Source organism: Drosophila obscura, unplaced genomic scaffold (assembly GCF_018151105.1).
Source record: "Drosophila obscura isolate BZ-5 IFL unplaced genomic scaffold, ASM1815110v1 contig_150, whole genome shotgun sequence".
Lineage (NCBI taxonomy): Eukaryota > Metazoa > Arthropoda > Insecta > Diptera > Drosophilidae > Drosophila > Drosophila obscura.
This window is the reverse complement of record NW_024542736.1, coordinates 11,263,162-11,285,806: the sequence shown is the minus strand read 5'-3', so window position 1 is coordinate 11,285,806 and position 22,645 is coordinate 11,263,162. Positions and strand designations below refer to the sequence as shown.

The window sequence follows — 22,645 nt, the reverse complement described above, 5'->3', positions numbered from 1 at the left end:
CAGTACGATGCCAATAGCCGACCCACTTTCCACGATGCCACCAAGAAGCTGACGCTGCTGCTGGAGAAATACGAGCACGAATCGTCGGCGGGCGCCAGTCCGCTTAGCTCCCTGGAGCTGATGAATTGCTCGCCAGGCGGCAGTGACAGCGAAAATGCCACGGCCATGACCTCTGTGCCGACAGTGGGCACAATTTGCACGGCTCCGGCCGGCACTTTGACGCCCCGCCATCTGCGGGACGTGGATGAGGAAGGTTTCCGATTCCCCATAAAGTCGGCATCGGCTGCGTTGCCGGGCACGCCGAATGGATCGGCCGGCAGCCACGGCTTTGACGACCACATGCTGCAGTCTCGCGTGCGGCGAGCCACCCAGAAGCTGGAGGCCGAGATTCTGCTGCATCGGCGCTCGCTGAGCGAGAACATCATCCACTTCCCGATGCACACGTCGCCCAGTGACAAGGCGCGCTGCCATCAGATGCAGCGTCAGCGGTCCTCCACACACTCACCGACGCCGCCCCGGCAGCTGCCCTCCGGCAATTCCACTGCTGCCGTCCTGTTGCCGACGGTTGTTGTGCCCGAGCCGCCGCCGCTGCCGCCGCCATTGTCTGCCGTGCTGACGCTGCGCAAGGTGGGCGAAACGATGTGCCTGAAGGATCCGCAGTACAAGCCGGAGACGAACAAGGACCATAGCGGATCGAAACCCAATCCGTTCGAAGCGCTGGCGCAGCTACGTGGCGTCAAGAAGATCTTGGGCGCCAATCCAAAGACGTATGCCGCCGGAGTGGGCGATCTGTTCAGCTCGTGCTTCGAGATGTTGGCGCCGTTCTTCAAGGAGCTGGCCGCCATGCAGAGCAAGGCCGTGGCTCAGGGCACAGCGCCAGCAGACGGCAGTGAAGCTGCAGCTCCCAAAGCAGCCGCGACACCAGCGACGCCCAGTGAACCAAAGAGTCTGCCCGTCTCGCCGCAAATGACGCGCAAGTACAGCGGCATGGAGCTAAAGCTGCCCCAGCGGGTCAGCAATGCAGCGGCAGTGCCAGCCACAGCCACGGCAGTGGCGGAAGCTCCACCGGCGGAAGAGGACGACTGCGATGATTGCACCTCGGAGGGCGAGGATCCCGACGGAGGCGGCAACTGTGCCGATGCCGAGTCGAGCAGCGACGACAGCGCTGTGCGCCCCTCCACAGTCCCAGCGGCCCGCAAGTACCGCGCCAACTCCCTCTACACGCATCCCCTGTTTCGGGGCGGCCCCAGTGGCACCAGCATGAAGAACAGCGTCAGTGAGTTCGAGAGCAGTACGCTGCTGAAGGCCAGTGCCTCGACGATCACGCTGACTGCCGCCACAGCTGCCGCTGATTCGAATTCTTGCGAGGATCTGACCGACTGTGGAAAGAAGTCCAAAGAGCTGCCTTCGGGCAGTGGTTCGGCCACAGCAGTCGCCTCACCCACACCCCTGTCCGGCTCTTCGGCTCGCCTGGCGGAGACACCCGCCTCCGTTTCATCGTGCACCGATCTAGAGCTGGAGGAACTAAAGAACGCCTGCGATCTGAACGCCGAAGAGCTGAAGAACTCGTGCGAACAGCTCAAAACGAACCTCACGCGGCGCGACTCCATCGAAAGCGGCTTCTTCTCGTGCTTTAACGAGGAGTCGGACGCGGCCATCACCAACAACAGCTTCAGCAGGCAGCTCAACGGAATGGGCTCGTTGGGGTTTGGTTGCGGCGGCGCGGCCAGCAGTAGCAGCAACTGCTGCTACGAGCAGTTGAAGACGCAGCTTATGCTCGACGCAGCAGGCAGCGCAAGCAGTGAAATCAAGTGAGTTTGCCTGCTAAATCCGCGTGGAATACCTTACTAATCTTCAACTGATTTCAGCGATAAACTGGCGAGCCTGTGTCGCTGCTGCTACTATGCGACTTCTACATCGAATGCTGCTGTGGCCGCTGCAGCCGCTGCTGCCCAGCAACAGCAGCAGAATCACCTGCTCAATGACACCTCCTCGACCTCATCGTCGGTGCTGCTGATCGACAACGATCCCGCCGCAGTCATTGGCGCCAACACATCGTCGTCCACGGCGCTGGACTCCATGGATGATCTGGATGCCGAAATTGTGGCGCCGCGTCCGCACCAACGTCGCTACACCTGCCATCACGCCCTGCTCAGCGGCAATGTGAGCGATCCGCAGATGGCTGCCACGGCCGGCTTGATCAATCGCCTGGCCCTGGACTCGGAGATACACTCGCTGTTGCAGCGCAGTCAGTTTGCCACGAATCAGCTGCTGTATTGCAAGAATCGTACCTCGTCCATCTACACGGACAGCTCGGATGATATCAGCAGCCTGGCGGGTTCCGATTCGCTGCTCTGGGACGATCGCTCCTTTACGGCCTTGCCGAGCACACGATCGGCCCAAATAGCCAAGATTGTGGAGTACTTTGAGCGCAAGCGCCAGGACTCAACGCCGCCGTCCATACATCATCGGAACGGCAATGGTACTGTGGCCGCGGCTGTGGCTGCCTCTGCGCTGGGCTCCAACTACCTCTCGTATGAGTCGCGCCGCTATTCGGACTTCAAGCGACACCTAAACCCAGATGCCCTGTGCTTCGATCTGGACAAGAAGCCGGCCCACCAGCGGATGATGGTGTGCGAGGGAGCGGTCAAGTCGAAACTGCCCATATTCGACAAGAAGAAGCATCAGGCGATGAGCAGCGGCCAGGGCGGATAGCCCCAGGATAGTTTAATAAGCCATGCCACTGATTCCTTTATAAACTTTTTTGTTTAATGAGTTTGGGAAGTTACGTTCAATTCCTTGAGATTCAAATTTCCTTCACAGCCGGCAGTACGAGTACACCCCCACTCGATGGGAGAATAATTCAACAAAATTTATATTTAGTTTCTAGATTTAGTTACCGTATCCGTATCGTATCGTATCCTGTGTATAGAGCAGATTGCAATTGCAGATAAGCCAAATTATTCTACTAAAAATTAAGAATGTTTTGCCAAGAGCGCATAAGAGTAATCAAATCGTTTGTATTAGTTTTTGAAATATTGTGTCTAATATATCGTTTTGTATGCATATTACCTAAACATAATCATACATACATACATATATCGTACATCGTACTGGTTCCTAGTCCTTCAAATTTACATTTGCTATACATTTTATGCTAAATTAGTGCGCATCCCCCCCGCCCACAACAGAGCGGAAAGTATTTATTCTAATTAATCAAACCTGTCGCTGGTATACTCCTACAAAAATGGCATAGCTATTCTTTATACATACACATACATACTATCACGTACATTATATACATTAATTTATTTGAATTTTGTTTGGTCTAAACTCTGTATAAAAACGATTATGTCTACAAAATTATTATACAAGAAAATCTAAATACAAATATACACATTTACATATATATATATAATGGCATATTGCAATACATACATTTTAACTGTAACTATTAGCTACCATTTAAGGTAAAACAAGAGTTAAATATCTATATCTATGTAGACTTTTCAACGTGAGGTTGTAAGACTTGAAAGCCACCCCCCTCCCCCAATTATCCCCCTGAAAACTGTACAGCTGGTGCCCCGATTCGAGAACCTTTTACCATTGGCCATTATCCAGCCCAAAAACGGGCTTAATTTCGGCGTAGGTTTTAAGTTTTTGTTTTTGAAAATAAATACATATGTATACACCCATCCAAACAACACACATGATTGATAGCACGTGATGGCCGATCAATTGGAAAATTTAATACGTGTACAATTATTGGATTTGACTTATGGTTTTTCTATATTTTTTTCTTCGTTTCTTACACATATTTTTGTTTGTGTTAATTCGGCTGCAATTAGACTCTCAATTATCAGAAAAACGAATACATATTTTAAAAGTGAAAAGGCGAAGACTGAGAGCCACCATTTATGAATTGGCTAGTAGTTTCCATTATACAAACGATAGAAAAATATTCTAGATTTGATTATTGTATCGAAAATCAATGAGTATCGTTCGGCTCCAACTGAAGCAACTTACTTTAGCAGCTTAGAAACTGTTCAACAGAGAAATTAATTAAGATCGCACGAGTGTAAATAGCTGCAAATCGATCTGTAAAGCATGATATGTGTATATACCATTCAGAGGAGTTAATCTGTACCGGATTGTTAAGAAATTGATGTCGTCCATTTGAGCATACATATAACACTTCAACCTCATTGCATCGTCTTGTTAAATGGGTTCTATGTGAGGCCAAACATTAGAAAATCATGAATTTAAAATTCATTTCCGGTTGCCAATCAAACACATTTTATGCACTTGCCAATGTTCGTGCATAGAATGTATAAGTATTATATTATATTATCACATTGGAATCACAGTCCATCCCAGGCATACATACATACATACATATACACATATATAGTAACGACTCTGTTTCAGTTTTTAACTATCATAAAAGCGAAGAAAGAATAAATTTAATACACACGAAGAATTTTGTAAAACTGTAAACTGACTTGTACTCAATCAATAAATACAGATATAGAAAAAAGACCGCCTTTCGATTGCGTTTGAAAGAGTATAGATTGGGCCCAGTGCCACTAACTATACACCATACACTATGCATATATGTACATATGTTTGCATGTAGATTATACATAAACGCTGCCTTTTCGCTTTTACATACATCTACATGCACGAATTTACACATGTACGGTGTATACTCGTGTCCAAATTTGCGTATAATGTAATGTAGAAATCATTTGGTCGACTGGATTGGTTTTCAATCGGTTTCAATGCATTTCAGCCGATTTGAGTAATTGAAAACGATTGAAGTTGGTTGAAAACAATCGAAATAGCAAATTGAAATCCATTGAAACCAATTGATGTCGAGGGAAATAGATTGTTGTAATCCATTCAAACTAATGCAGGCCAATGAATGCATTGAAATCCATCCATCTTTTTTGTTTTATCAGACTGAATTTACTACCGATGCAGTTATTTTTCCCATCAGTGTCCTTAACCGGATAATACAGGATATATCTACATATATCCCGTTGCCTGTTCGTACAACGTTCGGAAAATGGAATGACTTCGCAATCACTTTGGATTCAAGAACAATACAAATATTGCTGTTATAACATTTTTTGAATTTTTTAATAAATAAATAAATAATAAATATTTATTTCGGGTGCCAAGCGGTTGGCGGGACTCTTCCGGTCACGAAAGAATCAAATATGGCCAGATCGGGAAAGGACCTAAGGCATAAAAATTTCGATTAGGAAACTAATGTGATGTCGAAGTAGTTATCCAAGGATCAAGAATGTTTTTCCGATCACAGGAAGCCGTCACACAATAATAAAGGAAGAAGGCATGGTTTTGTGTTGTGGTCGATTGTTGTAAAACAAAACTTGTTGTTTTCAATTGTTGAAAGCAGCAGAAATTAGCTAAAGCGTTGGCAAAAAAAACAGTGTAGCATACTTTTAGTTGCATATGAATTTTAAATCATAAAATAATTTTCGGGTTACTCTTTACATACTTTTAGGAAAAGTCGAAAATAAAAATTATATTCTTTGTTTTTGTATTTTTTGTATATATGTAGGTTGTTGGCCATCGTTTAAGGTATTGCTCATAAAAATCTATGGATAAACGGCAAATCGTAAATTGTTTGACTAATTCTCCTTTTTTCGACTTTTCCTTACAACCAGATGTAAGATATTTAAGTGTTCCTTTATGTGAACCTTACCTGGTGAAATAAATATCCCAATTATAATTTATAATATCAGAATTTCGTTTATTTTCCATTGATTTCTATGGTACATATAATAATCTTGCAAATTGTGAGTACTGTTTAAGGTTTGTGTTAGGTGGAATAATACAAAAAAATCGTTTATCTCATTTCCGACGATTCGGGAGTCCAATGAGAAAGTTTTCCACGTACGTACATACATTCAAATCAGACTCGCAAAAGGTCGTAAGGTCGTTAGGTAAATGGGGATTTGATGGTTCGCTATGGTGGCTATGGTCTAGCTGCGTGTATGTGTATGAGTTTCTGTTTCTGTTTGTGTATGTGTATGGGCTAACGACTAACAATAAGCTGTAGAACAAGAACTAGATTACCACATCGTCTATTTCTAAGCAGATTCCCTGCTTTCAAGAACTTTGAATAAATAATACAAACTAAAATTGGACTAAACTAACAGCTCGGAGCGCCTCGACTTAGCTGAGCGTCAGACTTCGGGGTCCCATGCGAGGCACATTCCGTGGTCCGGCCTGGGCCTTTGGCACCTCCGCGGACTTGCGAGCTCCATTCTCCTCGTCCTCGTCTCCGAACAGGAGGGCCGCCAGGCTGGTCTCAAAGGTGGACTTCTTGCGCTGTGTGGGCTTTACGCTGCCAGCTGGCGCTTGGGTGGTTGTTGTGCCAACAGCTTTCGTGGTTCCGGGCTGGTTGGTGGTGGATGTCGTGCTGGTTGTGCTTGTAGAGGTCGAACTGCTGCTGCTAATGGCGACTGCAGTCGCTGGTTTCGCTGTGCTCGTGGTGACCGAAACCAGAGGCAATGCCTGTGGCTGGTCTTGGTCTCTGTTCTTGGCGTCTTCATGCTCCGCGACCTGCTCCACGTGCTGGTAGCCGGGCGGATAGATGGGCTTGAATCCGCCCTGCAGCTGCGGCTGGAAGCTGTCCAGCTCGGCATTCTTCTCCGCTGTCAGTGCGCTGGCTGTGACCGACTCCGTTGCCCTCGTCTCCTCAGCTGGCTCCACATCCGCGCGGTTGATGTTGTTCTTCTCGTAGATCGCCTGATCCGTAGTGGAGGGCACAATGTTCCAGTTGTTGAGTGTGGGATGGACGGCCGCAGCACCGCTGGCTCCGCTTTCGCCTCCGCCCAGACTTACGCTCGGATAGAAGGGCGCCATGAAGTTCTTCTCGTAGTTCTGGCCGCGCAGGTCAAAGTCGCTGCTTAGTCCCTCCTCCGTCTGGGTGTCCTGGCGTATCTCGCCGATCACGGGCGTGGCCAGGTTGATGTTGGAGAAATTTTGATCCTGTTCGCCAGGTGCAGACGTTCGCCGGAAGCTGCTGGGCTCTGTGGGCGTGTAGGCAATGGCAATGGGCGTTTCTGTTCCGGTACCAAAGGCTCCGTGGATAATGCGGGGAGCAATCAGTACGCCTGGCACGGGATTCGAGTTGAGCTCGGAGTAGGATGGATCGGGTTTCTCGATTGGATACGGAAACTTCTCCTTGGGCATCTGCTGGGCCTTGTTCTGCTGCTGCAGGGACTGCGGCTTCTTATTCTTCAGTATCGGCTCCTGGGGCTGGTCACGAATCACCGAGAACGGAGTGTTCTGGTACTCGGCTGGCGCAGAAGGTGCCTCTCCTTCGATTTGTTGCTTCTCCGTGCCCTTCAGGGGGAACACCACGTACATGCCACTGGGGTCCAGAGTCTGTTGACTAAGATTTGAGGTCTCCGCCTCCTGGGGATCATTGTCGGCCGTAACCTGAATCTCTCCTGCTCCAGTATCGTCGCCGGGCAGACTCACCGCCTTCTTCTGGGACTGCAGCATTTGCAGGGTAACCACGGGCTCCAGCTTGGTCTCCTCCACGCCCATGCGATCCTTGCTGGGCGTCACCGGCTGTGGCGGATCATTGATCACCAGATCCTCCTCCTCAAAGTCTGCCGCGCCCTCCGCGTTGATGGTCTGGTAGGGCTCCGAGCCTGCTGTCGGGGCATGCCGCTCTGCCGGGTAGCCATCGACAGATCGCAGAGGACCATTGGCAGGACCTGGAGCATTCGGACGACGGGCGTACATGTGATCCGGGTGGTAGGGCATGTTCTGGCCCCCGTAGGGTGGCTGGCGGTAGACGCGTCTGTTCATATCGCCACCGATGCCCCCCTGTGGTCCCACTGGATACTCGGAGATGCGGTTCATGGGGTAGCGCTTCTGCAGCATCTGCTGCTGCTGCTGCTGCTGCTGCAGGGGCTGGCGGCGGTGGGCGAAATGGGGCGGCGCAGAGGGATTGTAGGGTCGCTTCATGCCCTGCGCGGGCAGACGGATGTTGCCCGCCTCCTGCTTCAGTGGTGGCGGATGGCCGTTGGAGATCTTCGCATTTGGGCCGGAACTGGGGCAGAATGTTGGGCAAGTTGTTGGGCCGTGGGCCAGCCTGTGGCTTGCGGCTGAATTCATTGTAGAAGGGCGGACGATTGCCGGGCGTGGATGGAACCTGTGGCCCGGACGAGGTGCTGGGGTAGCGTGGCGGCGGCTCCATATCCCGAGAGGGCTGCTCGCCATGTAGAGGCTGCTGCTGAGCAGGGAATTTCTGGAGGATGGAAACAGGCAAGATTAGATGGCGGATTCAGTGGTTTCAATGCTCCCAATGAGAGCAGACTCACCAGTTGCTGTTTCTGCTGCTGGCTCAGGTTGACAACTTCGTGCTGCTGGATCTGCACATTGGCGCCGGGCGTCTCCTCGTCTTTGACCTTGGGAAAGACAACGGGATTGGAGTTGTGTAGCTGCTGCAGGCTCAGCGGCTGTGCATGGCCATTGATGTGGGGTCCGGCAGGCGGACCGGGCACAACAGCCGAAGATGCAAGTTCCGCGGACTCCTCGGCCAAAACTGGGAACCGAATGTTGCTGGAGACGAGAAGATCTTTGGTGTCATCCCCCTGTGTCATCCCCGGCCGTGTGGGTGGCGTCTGGTGTGGTGTCGACGCCTGAGTGGGTTGGTAAGATGTTGCTGCGCTCTGTTCTGGCTTCGGGGGCGCTGGCTTCTTCGATGGTCGCAGACTGGAACCGATCAGCGGGAGCTGCTGGTATGGGCTGGGCGCCTCTGGCGGGGGCTCTTGGTACGAACCGGCTGGCACAGTGGTTCCAGCTGTGGCAATGTTTCCGTTCTGATGGAAGTTTGAGTTCTGCTGAACGCTCGGCATCTGCTGATAGCTCGTGGGCATCGCTGGCTCCTGGGCGGCAGCGGGCTTGAACGGTGGCACAGGTCGCTTTATGTTGCCAATATCCTCGCTGATCACCTGGCCGTACTGCACGCCCGGCGTGTCCTTGGCAAAGAGTGGCTCCTTCTCGACGCTGGGATGGCCCACGCTCACCTGCTGCACCTGACTGCCGAGCACAAAGGAGGCCGAGTGCTGTCCGGGCGAGATGACCACGTTGTTGATTTGGCCGGGCACGGGTCGGTACTGCATCACATTCGGCTGCTGCACCTGGTAGGAGACATATTCGTTGCTGTAGTTCTCCTGGCTGCCCGAGATCACCTTCTGATCGCTGGGGTATGGACTCTGTCCGGCAGTGTTGGGCATTCCTGGTGTGGTTGGACGTTGGGGTGGTGCGCCGGGACGGGTCTGTGGATGTTGCATAGCGAACGGCGATGGCTTTGAGGGTGCAATCGGTTCTATTAGATTGCCCTGTGCATCGAATCCTTGGTTCTGTTGGTAGTTGTGCGCCACTGCGGACTCTTCTTCGGCCAGGCTGTTGAATATGTCACTGAGCGTCATTGGGCGGCCTTGGTGGGGGCTGTGGTTGCTGCTGCTGCTGTTGCTGTTGTTGCTGCTGTTGCTGCTGTTGCTTCTGCTTCTGCTGCTGTTGCTGTTGTTGCTGCTGTTGCTGCTGTTGCTGCTGTTGCTTCTGCTGCTGCTGCTGTTGCTGCTGCTGTTGCTTCTGCTGTTGTTGCTGTTGCTGCTGCTGCTGTTGCTGCTGCTGCTGTTGCTGCTGCATATGTTGCTGCTGCATATGTTGCTGTTGCATATATTGCTGCTGTTGCTGCTGTTGTTGCACATGCTGCTGCTGCTCCTGTTGCTGTTGTTGATATTGCTGCTCTTGCTGATGCTGCTGCAACTGCTGCTCCTTCTGCTGCTGCTGCTGCTCCTCTGCCTGCGTGTTCTTCTGTCCCAAAATGTGGTACACATCCGCAGTATCCAGATTCGGAATGCCTGTGCCTGGTATGGGGCTGAAGGGCGGCGGTGGCGTGGGTCCCTCCGTGAAGACAACGGGTGGACTTGTGCTAGAGGTTGTGTAGATTTTCGTGGTCGTTGTGGGCTCTGTGGGAAAGATGGCTGCCTGGGGTGTGGCATGGTGGGTGGTGAAGGCCACATCGCTGCTGCTGGGAGTGGGACGAGGCTGGTGCGTTGCTGCAGGACGTCGCTCCTCCTGCTCGATCGGTGTCCTGCTGCTGGTGCTGGGCAATGCGGGGCTGTACTTCTTGGTGGGCACAAACTTCTTGCGGGTGGTGCTGGTGCGTGGCGGCTGTGTGGTTGTGGATGCTAACGTGCAGCGGAATGGGCCGACGGGAGGTTATGGTGTACTTGGCCGCCGGAACAGTTGTTGTGCTGGTTGTTGTCGTCACGGGGATGGGTCTCCGCGATGGCGGCAAGGTTCCTTTGGTAGTGGTCGCTGCTGTGGTGGTTGTCTTGGTCGTGGTGGTTGTGCTTGTAGTGGTGCTGCTGCTGCTGCTGCTGCTACTGGGATGCGGATAGTAGGCGCCTGCCGTGGGGGTCACAGCCGTGAGCTTTGTCGTCGGCACCGTAAAGTAATTGGAGCTGTGGTAGCTGGGCGGCGGAGGCGTGACCGGTGCCACCACGGAGGTGGGTTTCTTGTTGGTTATGTAGTTCTTGTTGCTGCCCTGGTACTTCAGGTTGGCATACGAGCTGGAGACCAGCGGGTAGACGAACTTCGAGGACGAGTACTTGACGGGCAGGTTGAGGAAGTCGTGTATGTTCGGCGAGGACGCAGCACTCAGGACGATCTTCTCATTGGGATCGAGCACCTCGTTGATTTCGGGCTGGATGCCGGCCTGCTTCTTGGCACTAAAGTCCAGCTGCCCCGAGACGGGATCGTGACGCGGATAGTACGGCTTGCCCTCGTTGAATATCTGATTGGGCAGCACATAGCTGGTGGAGATGATGTCCTCCTCGCCCGAAATGTCCGCATTGCGGGCCTCCAGGGGCAGCAGAGCCGAAGGTGTTTCTGTCGTGGGTGTTGTGGCTTTCGTTGAGCACAGCAACGCCAGCAACGCCAGCAGCACCCTGAAATCGAGGGTGCCAATCATTTTGTGGCTGCAAAGAAAAAAAAAAAACAAACGAAATCTTTGAAACTTCATCTTTTTTTGTGCATATGTGGGATGGAGTTAATCTGTCAGCAGCAGACCTTCCGCCCCAGCAAAGACCACTCTTGATTTCAGAGTGCCCCGCAAGGCCGCCGCTGTCACTTCAAAAGCTTTGAGTCTGCAGACCGCTTCCACATTTATGGTGCGAAAATTGCAGCCAGTTGTCGTGGCAACTGTTGTGGCAAGTGTTGGTGTTGCAAGTGTTTTGCTGGTGTACTGCTGTTGCAGGCAGGCAGACAGACAATCACATTGCCATTCCACGCGGCAATTTGTCAGCAGGCCGAACACCGTAGGTAGCTTTAATTGAGACATGACTGTGGCCGCTTCTGGGCGAGAAGTGTTTTTGGCCAAAGCCAAAGCCAAGTCCGACACCGACACCGAAACCGAAGTACTACTCAGGGAGCAGGTCGGTCTCCTGCGCGTTATGAGTGCAGATCAAAATGCTGGACACGGGACACCACTACGTGTAGTGTATGTAGACACAGTGTCGCTTACAATTAAACCAACTGGTGCACACCAAATGTGGTGCGGAGTGACTGTTGCTTGGACTGGGTATTCGCAGCAGCTGCAGCAGCCTCAGCAAATAAAAAGGAAAAAGTGAAATTTTACCAAATGTGAGCAGCCAGTTTTTGCACTTTGAAAAACCCGTCTGGGAGTTGTTGTTGCTATTGTTGTTGTCGCCTGGTTATTTCTGGTTGTTGTGGTTGTTATGTCAAACGAGCCAAATGCCAATTGAATGGACCTGAACCGCTTAGACCAACTATTGTCTAATGCTGTTCAATATATTCTGCCACTGCCGCTGCCACTGTCTCTGCCTCTTCCTCTGCGACAGCCAAAGGCCCCAAATTGAATGCTTTCGATTCGCTTCATCTTCAATGGCGCGCACACACAGAAATTCACTTTCAAAAACACAGTTCAACTTTCATTCAATCAAAATACACCGTCGATAGTGTCACACGGGCACAACGCTAATTATGACTGACTCACCAGCGAGAGCCACAGCTATAGCCAGCAAGCCAACGTCAATGTCAAAAAGCAAAAGCCACTCAAAGCCAAGCAGGGAGCCAATGCCAAGCCGAGTCTCATTATGCGGCTTAATCACAGCAGCATCGACTGTCAATCAAGCCATTTAGAAATTTATTCAAAGTGCAGAAGTGCTGAAGTGCAGACGGAAAGAGCTAAAAGAGCTCTGACTTTGATTTGCTCGAAAAGAATCTCAAATGAAAGTGCATTGCCAATTGGCAGGCGGTAATTTCCCGGTCGGTGTTGTCTCCAAATTGCTATGGTTATTACTCCAGATTTCCTCTCGCAATTGCATGTGGCACGGCCACAGAGCACAGATCACAAACAACCGAAACAATTGTGGCCAGCCAGCAATGAGTGTATCTATCCATTTAGCCTGCAACTCGTTTGGTTTTGTTTTGTATTTTGTATTTTGTGTTTGCTTTTCAGCCAGCTGCAAGTCGAACTCAACTTTCATTTCAATTGTCAATGATTCGAGCATATACAATGATTATACATACTCTCTGGCGTTCTAAGACAAACGTCTGCGGCCAATACAAAGTGTTATGCAAATGTCGAGCAATTGGCTCAATTTCCCACAGGCAATGGATGGGCCATAACTCATAAACGGAGGCCGCAGACTGCTTAACTGGGTAATCGGGTCACAATTTAGGAAACTTGTTTACTTTTTCCATCATCTTTTCATCTTTTCATCTTTCCATGTTTTTTTTAATGTTCATGCCACACACACACGTTCGCTTTTATCAGTATGCTAATAAAAAAGAACAACTGGCCAAAAGCGAGGCAGCAACGGCAGCCATGAAGCGTCCTGTTTTTGTAGAATGCCAAATAAAACAAAACACAAAACAGAAAAACCTGTCATCGCGATGGATCGTTAAATGCGCACGCGCTCAACCAGAAACGAAAGACTTAAGACACAAACTTCTTGACACTCGAACGTGATTTTCATTGCACACACGAGCCGAGCCGCTGCCATTCCTGTCGTTTGTCGTTTGTCGATTGCCACTTTCCATTGAGCGCTGAAGGAATTCGTTGGGCATCCGCGCACCACACAAATTTTCATTTTCATAATTTAAGCATGTGGGTCACTGTGCTAATTGCTTGTAATTATTATTCAATATGAGGCACGGCTGGGCTGGCCGTCACTGTCCGCAGAAGTAGTCAACAGGCCTGTAGAAAGTGCTAATTTAATTAAATTTAAATATTGAAACAAGTTATGAACGGACTGTGGCCAGCGCTGTCTTGGCGTTTGGTGGTATGTGGTATGTGATATTTCGTATACAAAAAGATCAATGAACCTGCTAGCCCGGAACGAGTACTGCTGACCCAGTTCCTTGGGACAGTAGAAAAAATTAATCTGTTCTGTTCTGTTTTGGAGTAGATAATTATTCATTTACTGGCGGCTGGCTACCTTTTACTTTCACATTACACAATTCGCATTGGTCTCTGATTAACTCATTTGACTGGCAGTTCCCACAGCATAACTTTTACCGCCCCGGTAGAGACACAGAAAAGTCGCACGTCTATTACAGTGCGCCCGCAATTAGTTGTAATTTTTAATGGCACCAAAATCATAACCATCAAAAGCGTGGTAAAGTAAACCTAATCCACGACAAAACGAAACACCCATAATCATGAAAATGTTGGGTTAATTCCCCCCCCACACACAGCGCAGCACAGCACCAACGATGACAAAGAGCAAAGTCATTAGACTCTGGGCCAGACTCAACTTTAAACTGTCTCTGGCGGGTCTCTGATTTATGGAGGCCTCTAGCAGGGACAGGGGAAAGGGAGCGGGAGAGGGGCAGCTACCGCTTTCCTACATTTCATTTCAATGGCATTGCCAGCAGCAACAGGCAGCAGCAGCAGCAACAGGCAGCTGCAACTTTCACTTTTGGCAGCCAAAAATTTCTCGCTCAGCTTCTGAGTGTGGTTTCGTCTGTTGTGCTATGTGCTGTGGTTCAATGTGGTGCGGCGCCACAATCACGCAGAGAAGCCAGTTCACGGACGCGGAGAGACACAGAGAGAGATGGAGGAGAGAGAGGAGAGAATTATTTATGGCTTAACGAATTTATGTCTCAACTTTAACCGCAGACCGAAAGAAACGCAACGCAACGTACACCATTTGGCCGAGAAGCCGCAGCAAAGTAGCCAAACCAGAACGAACGGTAGGACGCAAAATAAAGAAATAATTAAAATCAGTGAAATTTTTGATTGCCCCCTCTGCACGATCCCTCGCCCCGTCGCCCCAGCAGATGAGGCAATGTGTAATCTGTAAAGTTGCCCGCTTGTCTGGCTCACGTTTTTCTCTCAACTGAATCAGCCAGGCACAAGCCAGACCGGGGACGGGACTAGGGGGGATAGCCAGCAACAGCCAAAGCAGCCGAAGAAACCCGTGTACAGTGCCTGACCCCGTTAACGATCATTGGACAAACATTCAATGGCGAGTGCTCCGCCTTTTGGCTGGAATGTTGCAGGGGGCCCGCCTGCCGCCACCCGCCGCCCGCCTGGTGCCATCTTGCAGCTATTCAAATTCGAGTCGAGGCCCAGAGGAATTTTTAGCTGCAGCAAGTTTCCATTTAATGATGGACTTCATTCAGGTATTCATTTTCATGGGCAAATCAAAACTTAGTCATACGAATTAATTTGCATTTGGTTTTTTTTTTTTATCTGGCAAAAACGAGAAAGAAACAACAGAAATTTCACTTTTTAAGGTGCGTAATCGGTCTTGGCCGGACCACAACGACTCATAAGCTGATCTCTTGTGGCGTTGTTGGATTGGATGGCTGTTGCCACAACTCTTGTTAGCTCTGTTGGCAGGTGTACACACCTTGGCCGGAGCCTGGTGTTGGGGCGTTCATGAATCATTCGAGTGTTGCAATCACATGAAATTTGCGAGCACATTCCCGTGGGGCTGAGAGGAAATCCGCCACTTGGATTTCCGCACTCACACACAGCGAGGCAAGAAAGAAAGTGACACCTACATGCTAAGCGGGGGATTAGCATATGGAAATGTATAACCCCATTGGCCAAATCGGTTAGAGGGTTCCTTACCCAAAGCAGAAACAAAATCTAAAATCAATAAACCGAAACAGCGGCAGACGGACGGACGGAGGGAGGGCTCTAAGAAATGGCAATGAAAGTCAAGGCAACGTGCCTGAAATCTTAATTATAATACGCAGTCTCTCGGCCGGCAGCTATTCGACGGGCAGCGTAGGTTCTTCAAAGAGAAATGGTGAAATTTTCAGCCTGCCTCCGCGGCAGAGTGTGAAGTTCAAGTCGAGTGTGTGTGTGTGTGTGTGTGTGAGGGAAAAACTTGAATTTTCGTTGCATTTCATTTTATTAGTTTTAATGAAGTCGACTCGAGTTGAAAATTTACAACCACTTATGGCATTAAGCGGGAAAAATTATGCATTACACACACAGGCAGGCGCATACGAGCTACATATAAGATGTACAATAAAATTGCTGCTATTATTAAAGTACTCGCACTGTCCGCAGAAATCAAATGGAAACGGCTGAGCGAAAAGCGTTGAATGACAGCCGTGGCCAAGAGTCCGTTTAAGCTGCAGTTGAAGTTGGAGCCAAAGCAAATAGCCGCTGGCCGAGAGACCAGCCAAAAATACATATAAATGGCAAGAAAATAGCAGAGAAACATAGAGAGAGAGACAGACAGACAGGCAGGCACGAGCCTCTGGACACGACTCAAATAAAAAGGAAAGTGCCGAGCACAGGCACCCCAAACAGATGCATTTGGTTAGCCAAGATAACGGAGATAACCGTGCGATGATTGACTCGAATGGGGAATGGGCTGCCATTTGAAGAATCACCTCACGCTGCTGCTGATGCTCTGCGATCCATCCGCGGTGCAGCCAATAAATCTTTCAAGGCTGTCAGTACGTTTTTGGAGGCAGAGTGTGACTTCCTACCAGCTAAGGAAGCCAGGCATTCCAGCCCCCAGCCCCCTATATGGCATGCGTACATCACTCAGATCTTGTAGGTAATTCGGTTTAGGCCAGGCCCACAGCAAACCGTTATTGCTGTTGCTGCTGCTGCTGTTGCTGTTGCTACTGCTGTATTACAAGCAGCTCTTTTATGGTCACTTGGCTTTTTGGCTCAGTCGGCTGAGCTGTTGTTGTTAATGCAATTGCAATAGCGGGGTGCCGGGGTAGAGACAGCGCCCGCGCGTGCCATCAAATAAATGGGTTGGCTCCAAGTTCTGCTCCAAGTTCTCTCTGTTGCTTCGCTAACAATTGCCAATTTGGGTCGCTGGCGATGGCTATAAATCAGACAGCGGACAATGGTCTCCTTACCGGCCTATTGGGAGGCGAGCGGCGCCGACCTATTGTGAAAGTAATAAATTAACTAACGGCCAACTGCCAATTAATCTCGTTGGCTCTTGGTCTGTGGATTGAATAATCTTCAGCCGCATGCATAACGCCGTCAACACGCAAACCCCAATCAAATCTCATGCAAAGTATGAATTTAATTACCAGAATCCGAGGAAAACCATCAGCTAGTGTATTTACATAACACCATCGCATCACTCGTACTCGTACTCGTACTCGTACGGACATCGATGGTCAATGAACCTCACAATATTTGGCCAAAAGAATGGGGAATGTTCTTCCAGAGAGATGAAAATAAACACCAATTAACATGTAGTCCACGATTTGTAGGTCAACCAAATTTGATGAAGAGAAAAGTAAGCCACACCGAGAGATCTGAAAAGACTCGGACACGGAAGAGCAGTAGCAGCTGCCAACATACTCGTAATTATGCTCGTACTAAAAACTGAGCAGCTTTTTGCTGCAAAAGTCTGCAAAAGTGCCGGCAAAAAGGGCAGAAAACACAAACACAAACATAGCAGAGGTTGCAACAAAAGACTTGAGCCACAAACTTGGCCAGTGTCAGTGCCATGCAGTGCAGTGCAGGTGCAGTGTGAGGGGTAGAGAGTGTGGGTCGCTTCGCTTGCCCTGATTTCCACATTGGTGACCATCAGCTTTGGCTTCGGCTTCTGCTCAGGTGGGATGGGTTGAGTTGAGTTTTTTACCGATAGCAGGCAGTATGCTAATTAGCTCTAACTGTAATGGCGCGGTACGCATTGCTAACCGCTTAACCTACAAGACAGAGGACTCCTCTATGAGTGAGGGCCTTTGGGGCTCTGTTAATACTCCCGGCTTACCCGTCTACTCGCTGACCAGCTCTAGATATCCTTATTATTGGATGGTGATGGTACTCGTATTATTCCACAAAAGAACTTTATTCACACAGTCACAAAACACAAGAGAGATAGAGCGACGAAGAGAGAGACGCGAACACACACGATTACCGTTTTTGTTATCGTTGTTGTTGTTGCGATTTCCGTTGATTTTCAATTTTCCTAACACGTCTCGCACTTTTCTTTTCTCTCAGCTGCAAAACAACACTCACAATGCTGGGGTTCAATATGGCATGGGTATTTCTTGCATTTACATTTCTCTCGCGCGTTCGATTGCTCAAAGATGTCTCTGTTGGAGTTGGAGTTTGGGTTTGGGTCGGAGATCCACGACGCGTCCGCTGCCTTCGACGGTCCCGGTTTGAATGAAGTTGCGCGACGACAAAAGAAATTTTTATTAAAAAGAAAGCACAGCCCCAGCGGCAAATGGCAGCCAACAGCAACAGCAGCAGCAGCAGCAGCAGCAAAACCGCCAGCTGACAGTTGGACCTGGAGCTCAAGCGGTTGGAAACGGTTAACAGCGACACAGAGCCACTGTTAAAATTCGAATCTACTGCAGTGGAACATTTTAATTGTTGAATGCGGTATGGGAGGCGCTTCCGAGTGATCTTCGGAATGTGATGTGTAATAAAGCCGCTAACACTAACCATTAAAAAGTGAACGATGTGTGGGATAACGATAAGAGATGTAAGCTGGAAACAATCTCCCCTCCATCAGCAGTAGCATTTTCAATTACAAAATATGGCAGTGCCAATATTATGTTTACGGATAACGTCCTCGCTAATAGGGAAAGGAGATTTTCAAATTCCATCTTTCGTACCTTTCTATGGCGCTCCAGCAAATCGTTTTTGATTCGGAGCATTCCCAATGATCTCCATCAGTAAATAATGGAAGTGGATGCCGTTTTCCATCTGCCCTGACGCCCGAATTCTTTGTTCAATATTTGGGCTCCAAATGAAAGTTGGTCAGAAAAGGTAATTAAGGCAACTTTATATTTTGGAAAATCGCTCAGTTAAGACCTAATATCAGGAGACTTATATAAAATCAAATTTAATGCGCAAAAACACACACACATAATGACGCTAAGCACATACTTAACTCGCTGATGTTACGTACATTTATTTGGAGATGCCTTCGCCTTACGCCCCAAAAGATGTGTGTGTGTGTGTGTATGTTCGTGGTTCACCAAACGCCACCAAACTTGCAAGTAGCCCCAGCAGTGAAAGCGGAAGCACTTATTATTCTCTCTATTTTGCACCGCACAAAACACACACACACACAAAAAAGAGATGGGTAAAAAGTTTGAAATGACAACAGTTTGAGCCGCGCATAGACGGCCAGCAATCAAAGCAATAGATGTAATTACTTCATTCATAAGCACAACAGGGCGAACGTGGAACCGGAATCGTATCAGGGCCACAAAGTTCCGTCCAGCATGGGGGGGGCCAATCAAAATTGGTCATTAAATAAGCAAAGGAAAGCTCTCTAAATATATATAAAACTCTTGATTTAATTGCATAAGGAACGAGATCTTTAAATCAGTTTTCAAGGGACCGAAATTGCATCAAGTTTGTATCATGGCTGCCCAGGACGTTCGCACTTGGCCTTTATAAATAATGTTAGTTTATTCCGACTTTTAGCTTGTGTATAAATTAAATTCGGCGTTTAATCCAAAAATTGATTTCATTGCGTTGAAAATTTCTTAGCTGCTCGGCAGCAGAGTCACTAGAGTACGCACACTCGTCGCCATGGGTGGGTGGGGATGCCTCGACCGCTAGCGCGCCTGATTGAAGGGATTGTCGGGCGACTTGTTCCACTCTTTCATGAGCAGCTGTTTCCACTGGGACATGCGAAGCGAGGGATTCTCGGCTTTGATGCGGGGCAGATTGTTGGCTTCGAAGGTTTTGTAGGCGGCGCGCATTCGCTTCTCGGGATGCTTGTCCTCGTCCGTCTCGTTGACACTGTTGGAACATGACAAGAGCTTATGGAAACTCAAAAAATGATTAACCACTTCGATGGGACTCACCTGAGAACAATTAGCGCCTGGTCAATGCTGCTGGCTACATCGGTGTCGGCGAGGGATCGATTGAGGTTCTCCTCCACTACATTGGTCTGGACCACAACGCGAGTGGCGGCGGGCTTGTTGGCCTCGTTGATGGCATCCAGGTTTCTCTGCTTCTTCTCCACCTCCTCCAGAATTTGCTGGCGATTGATTTTGGCCAGCGGCTGCTTGCGCTGGGTGCTAATGGAACTCATCTCCTCGTCCAGCAGTGCCTTGGCCTCCGCCTTCCGCTTGGCCGCCTCGACCTTCTTGCGTTCCTCCTCCTCGCGACGCTGCTGCTTCTTGGCCAGACTTTTGTCGTCGTCATGCCACAGACGATCTTCGGCGTCTTTGGCCTTCTTATCCTGGGTTGCCTTGCGCTCCTTCTCCTTCCGCTCGCGCGCCTCCACGGCCTTCGAGTTGATACCCATTTTCTTTGGCATTTTTAGCGAGCTGCGGTCCAAACTTTGCAAATTATTTGTCTTTTCTGTAGGGATGATAAAAATTTATATGTTGACATAACGATATATCGGCCGAGAAAATAATATTGAAGAATGTATTAATTAAAACTATTTTGGATGCTTTTGAATAACTTAATTAATTGTTCCAAGCGGATTTTGATTCAGATTATAAATTGTTATTCGGAAGGTCTACCAAATGGTGTTTCTACGTGATTTTTTAAAAGAATTCTACATTCTGCCAAATATCGATTCATTCCAATTGTTTTGCCGACCTAAAAGATGACATCACTAGTTTTGTATTTTTCGTTGCTGGTCACATTAAATACCAAAGTTGTATCGCATCTTTGTTTACAAATTCGAATTAAACAATTAAAATCCTCGCTTGATGGACCTGTTAAGGAAAGAAATAGCCCGTAAACGGAAACTACTTGAGGATAAGCAGCTGATCGATGACAAGAAGAAGTACTTCAAGCGTGGCGACCTGAACGCCAAGAACACGGAGGAAGTGCTGCAGAAAGTGGGATACAAGAAGCAGGAGTCGGTCGTGGCGCAGGGACAGATCACGGAGGGTGCCTACAGCTTTGTGGCCGATGGACAGAACATACTGCCGCGCACAGAGGTCATCCGACGTCTGCGGGAGCGCGGTGAACCCATTCTCATATTCGGCGAGACGGAGCCCGAGGCGTTCGACAGATTGCGGCAGTGCGAGATCTCGCAACCAGAGGCTAACCGGGGATTCCGCAACGATTTCCAGGAGGCCATGGAGCAGGTGGATGCCGCCTATCTGCAGGAGATGTTCGCCAATGCACCCACCGCCAAAGAGGACAAGAAATCTGACCTGGCCGAGCTGGACGAGTCTGTTTCCTGGGAGAGCATACAGACAATGGCCCAGAAGATGGGTCGCAACAAGGACTACGACATGGACGTGATCATCACGCTGCTCACCTTCCTGCTCAAGCTGTGGAACGACCAGATTGCCACCTACAGCAAGCACGAGATAATGTCGACAAAGGTGAAAATGACGCGCGTCATCTACACCCAGACGAAGGAGTACGTGAAGCCGCTGTTCCGCAAGCTGAAGCACCACACGCTGCCCGAGGACATCCTGGACAGCCTGCGCGACATTGTCAAACATCTGCTGAACCGCAACTACATCACTGCCAGCGATGCCTACCTGGAGATGGCCATCGGCAATGCCCCGTGGCCCATCGGAGTCACCATGGTGGGCATCCATGCGCGTACGGGTCGTGAAAAGATCTTCTCCAAGAACGTGGCGCACGTAATGAACGACGAGACGCAGCGAAAGTATATACAGGGCCTGAAGCGACTGATGACCAAGTGCCAGGAATATTTCCCCACAGATCCCTCCAAGTGCGTCGAATATGTTAGCAAGAAGGATCGTGAATAAAGTCGAAACGTTTATATATTAGTCATAAATATAATAGCAACATGAAGTTTGTAACTTAAATGCAACTGCATTCTGTAAATAGAGAGCATGGGGAGACGTTCGAGCGACGCCCCTCACTTCTTTCCCAGCTCGGCTGAGCGTTGAGTTGCCTTTTCCACGGCATTGATGAGAGTGGCCCTGCAGGGAATCAAAGAGAAAGGACATTAACACTTTAATAATTGGTGGAATGCGTGTCACTGCGCCACCTGAGATTGCCCTTCTCTAGCTCGTGCACACCCACAATGGTGGATCCGCCGGGTGAGCAAACCTCATCGCGCAGCACGGCCGGATGCTTGCCGGTGATGAGAACAGTCTTGGCGGCGCCCAGTAAGGTTTGAGCTGCAAACTGCAGAGCCATTGCCCGGGGAACACCCTGCTTGACACCACCATCGGCCAGAGCCTCTATTATTGTGTAGACAAAGGCTGGTCCACAACCAGCCAAGCCGGTGACGGCGTCGATCATCTGCTCCGGCACTTGCTGCGCCAGTCCCAGTGCGTTGAGCATTAGATGCACCTTCTCCAGGTCCTGGTGAGTGACCCGAGCGTTGCCCGTGTACACGGTACAGCCCTCGCCGACCTGCATGGATGTGTTGGGCATCGTCCGGATCACCTTCAGGCCGGAACTCTCGATAAAGTCGAACTTTTCCTCTAGGGCCTTGAGCGTGGTGCCCGCCAGCACGGAAACGATGAGCTTATTGGCATCCTTGGCGGACGGCACATGCTTGTATTTGAGCTGAGCGGCGCAGGGTCCTAGGATGTGCGGCTTGACGCAAATGAACACAATGTCTGTGTGCTCCAGAACCTCGCAGTTCTCGTCGGTGGTGACGGCTCCCAAGTCCCGCCAGCGGGTTAGGTTCTCGATATGCGGACCCGAGACGAGCACCTGACTGGGCTTTACAATGCCGCAGCGAACAAGACCACTGCCAATGGCAAATGCCATGTTTCCGCCTCCAATGAAGCCAATACGTTCATCCAGCTTGGCCATCGTGAAGCTTACTGTAGCCCTTTGCAATTAATATGCACTTCAGATGTTAGCTTGTAATGATTGATTGGTGTTATCTAACGTTATGGCATCTGCGTGGAAGGTTTCCGGGTAATAATTGAGTTTGACTGGATTTTTATCGCCGTTCTAATCAATAGCATCTGTCTTCGGAGCAGTGCTGCCAGAATTTTAGAGTAAAAATAAAGCTAGATTCAAGACTTAAATAACTGGCAACAAATTACTAATTTTGGGTTTAAGTGTATACATTTAATTGACAAAAAACGAAGAACATCGTCAGCTTCATTCTCACTTTAATTATGGTATTTAGAAAAAATGTAACACATAACTCTAGTTAAGCTAAAATAGTAGCACTGCTGCAGTATG

At 49.3% G+C, this 22,645-nt stretch overlaps 5 protein-coding genes across 6 annotated transcripts in view; 2 read left to right on the top strand and 3 right to left on the bottom strand.

Annotated features, from left to right (window-relative positions):
* The window catches only part of LOC111066396, a 53,757-nt gene extending 50,195 nt beyond the window's left edge, over window positions 1-3,562 (top strand). Inside the window, exons 8-9 of one of the 2 annotated variants that reach the window (XM_022354964.2) lie at window positions 4-1,811; window positions 1,869-3,562. In XM_022354964.2, the coding sequence (XP_022210656.2) occupies window positions 4-1,811; window positions 1,869-2,715 (2,655 nt within the window). In that variant the 3' untranslated portion in view covers window positions 2,716-3,562. Of the gene's footprint in view, window positions 1-3; window positions 1,816-1,868 lie in introns of those variants that run through there. The other variant, XM_022354968.2, reaches the window with a different exon arrangement.
* A 2,216-nt stretch (window positions 3,563-5,778) lies between these two features.
* LOC111066497 (chromatin modification-related protein eaf-1) lies at window positions 5,779-11,670 on the bottom strand. Its single transcript, XM_022355178.2, is given in 6 exon segments — window positions 5,779-8,091; window positions 8,093-8,296; window positions 8,370-9,485; window positions 9,487-10,248; window positions 10,250-11,039; window positions 11,585-11,670. Coding segments are annotated over 5 exon segments (4,752 nt in total). The 5' UTR covers window positions 11,033-11,039; window positions 11,585-11,670; the 3' UTR covers window positions 5,779-6,204.
* Window positions 11,671-18,820: 7,150 nt separating this feature from the next.
* LOC111066509 (coiled-coil domain-containing protein 124) lies at window positions 18,821-19,858 on the bottom strand. Its single transcript, XM_022355196.2, has 2 exons — window positions 19,357-19,858; window positions 18,821-19,291 (listed from the first exon to the last, which is right to left on the bottom strand). The coding sequence occupies exons 1-2, from the start codon at window positions 19,812-19,814 to the stop codon at window positions 19,105-19,107; spliced, it is 645 nt and encodes a 214-aa protein (XP_022210888.1). The 5' UTR covers window positions 19,815-19,858; the 3' UTR covers window positions 18,821-19,104.
* A 272-nt stretch (window positions 19,859-20,130) lies between these two features.
* Window positions 20,131-21,272, top strand: LOC111066506 (pre-mRNA-splicing factor 18). Its single transcript, XM_022355193.2, has one exon. It carries the CDS (start codon window positions 20,218-20,220, stop codon window positions 21,238-21,240), a length of 1,023 nt encoding a protein of 340 aa, XP_022210885.1. The 5' UTR covers window positions 20,131-20,217; the 3' UTR covers window positions 21,241-21,272.
* Window positions 21,240-22,544, bottom strand: LOC111066508 (pyrroline-5-carboxylate reductase). The gene is made up of 2 exons (XM_022355195.2): window positions 21,486-22,544; window positions 21,240-21,417 (listed from the first exon to the last, which is right to left on the bottom strand). The coding sequence occupies exons 1-2, from the start codon at window positions 22,262-22,264 to the stop codon at window positions 21,354-21,356; spliced, it is 843 nt and encodes a 280-aa protein (XP_022210887.1). The 5' UTR covers window positions 22,265-22,544; the 3' UTR covers window positions 21,240-21,353.
* Between the last annotated feature and the right edge of the window lie 101 nt (window positions 22,545-22,645).

Coding starts and splice junctions, on each gene's coding strand:
- LOC111066509 (XM_022355196.2), bottom strand. CDS start 19,814: ATGCCAAAGAAAATGGGTATCAACTCGAAGGCCGTGGAGGCGCGCGAG. Junction 19,292..19,356: donor CAGGCGCTAATTGTTCTCAG/GTGAGTCCCATC, acceptor ATGTTCCAACAG/TGTCAACGAGACGGACGAGG.
- LOC111066506 (XM_022355193.2), top strand. CDS start 20,218: ATGGACCTGTTAAGGAAAGAAATAGCCCGTAAACGGAAACTACTTGAG.
- LOC111066508 (XM_022355195.2), bottom strand. CDS start 22,264: ATGGCCAAGCTGGATGAACGTATTGGCTTCATTGGAGGCGGAAACATG. Junction 21,418..21,485: donor CTAGAGAAGGGCAATCTCAG/GTGGCGCAGTGA, acceptor GATTCCCTGCAG/GGCCACTCTCATCAATGCCG.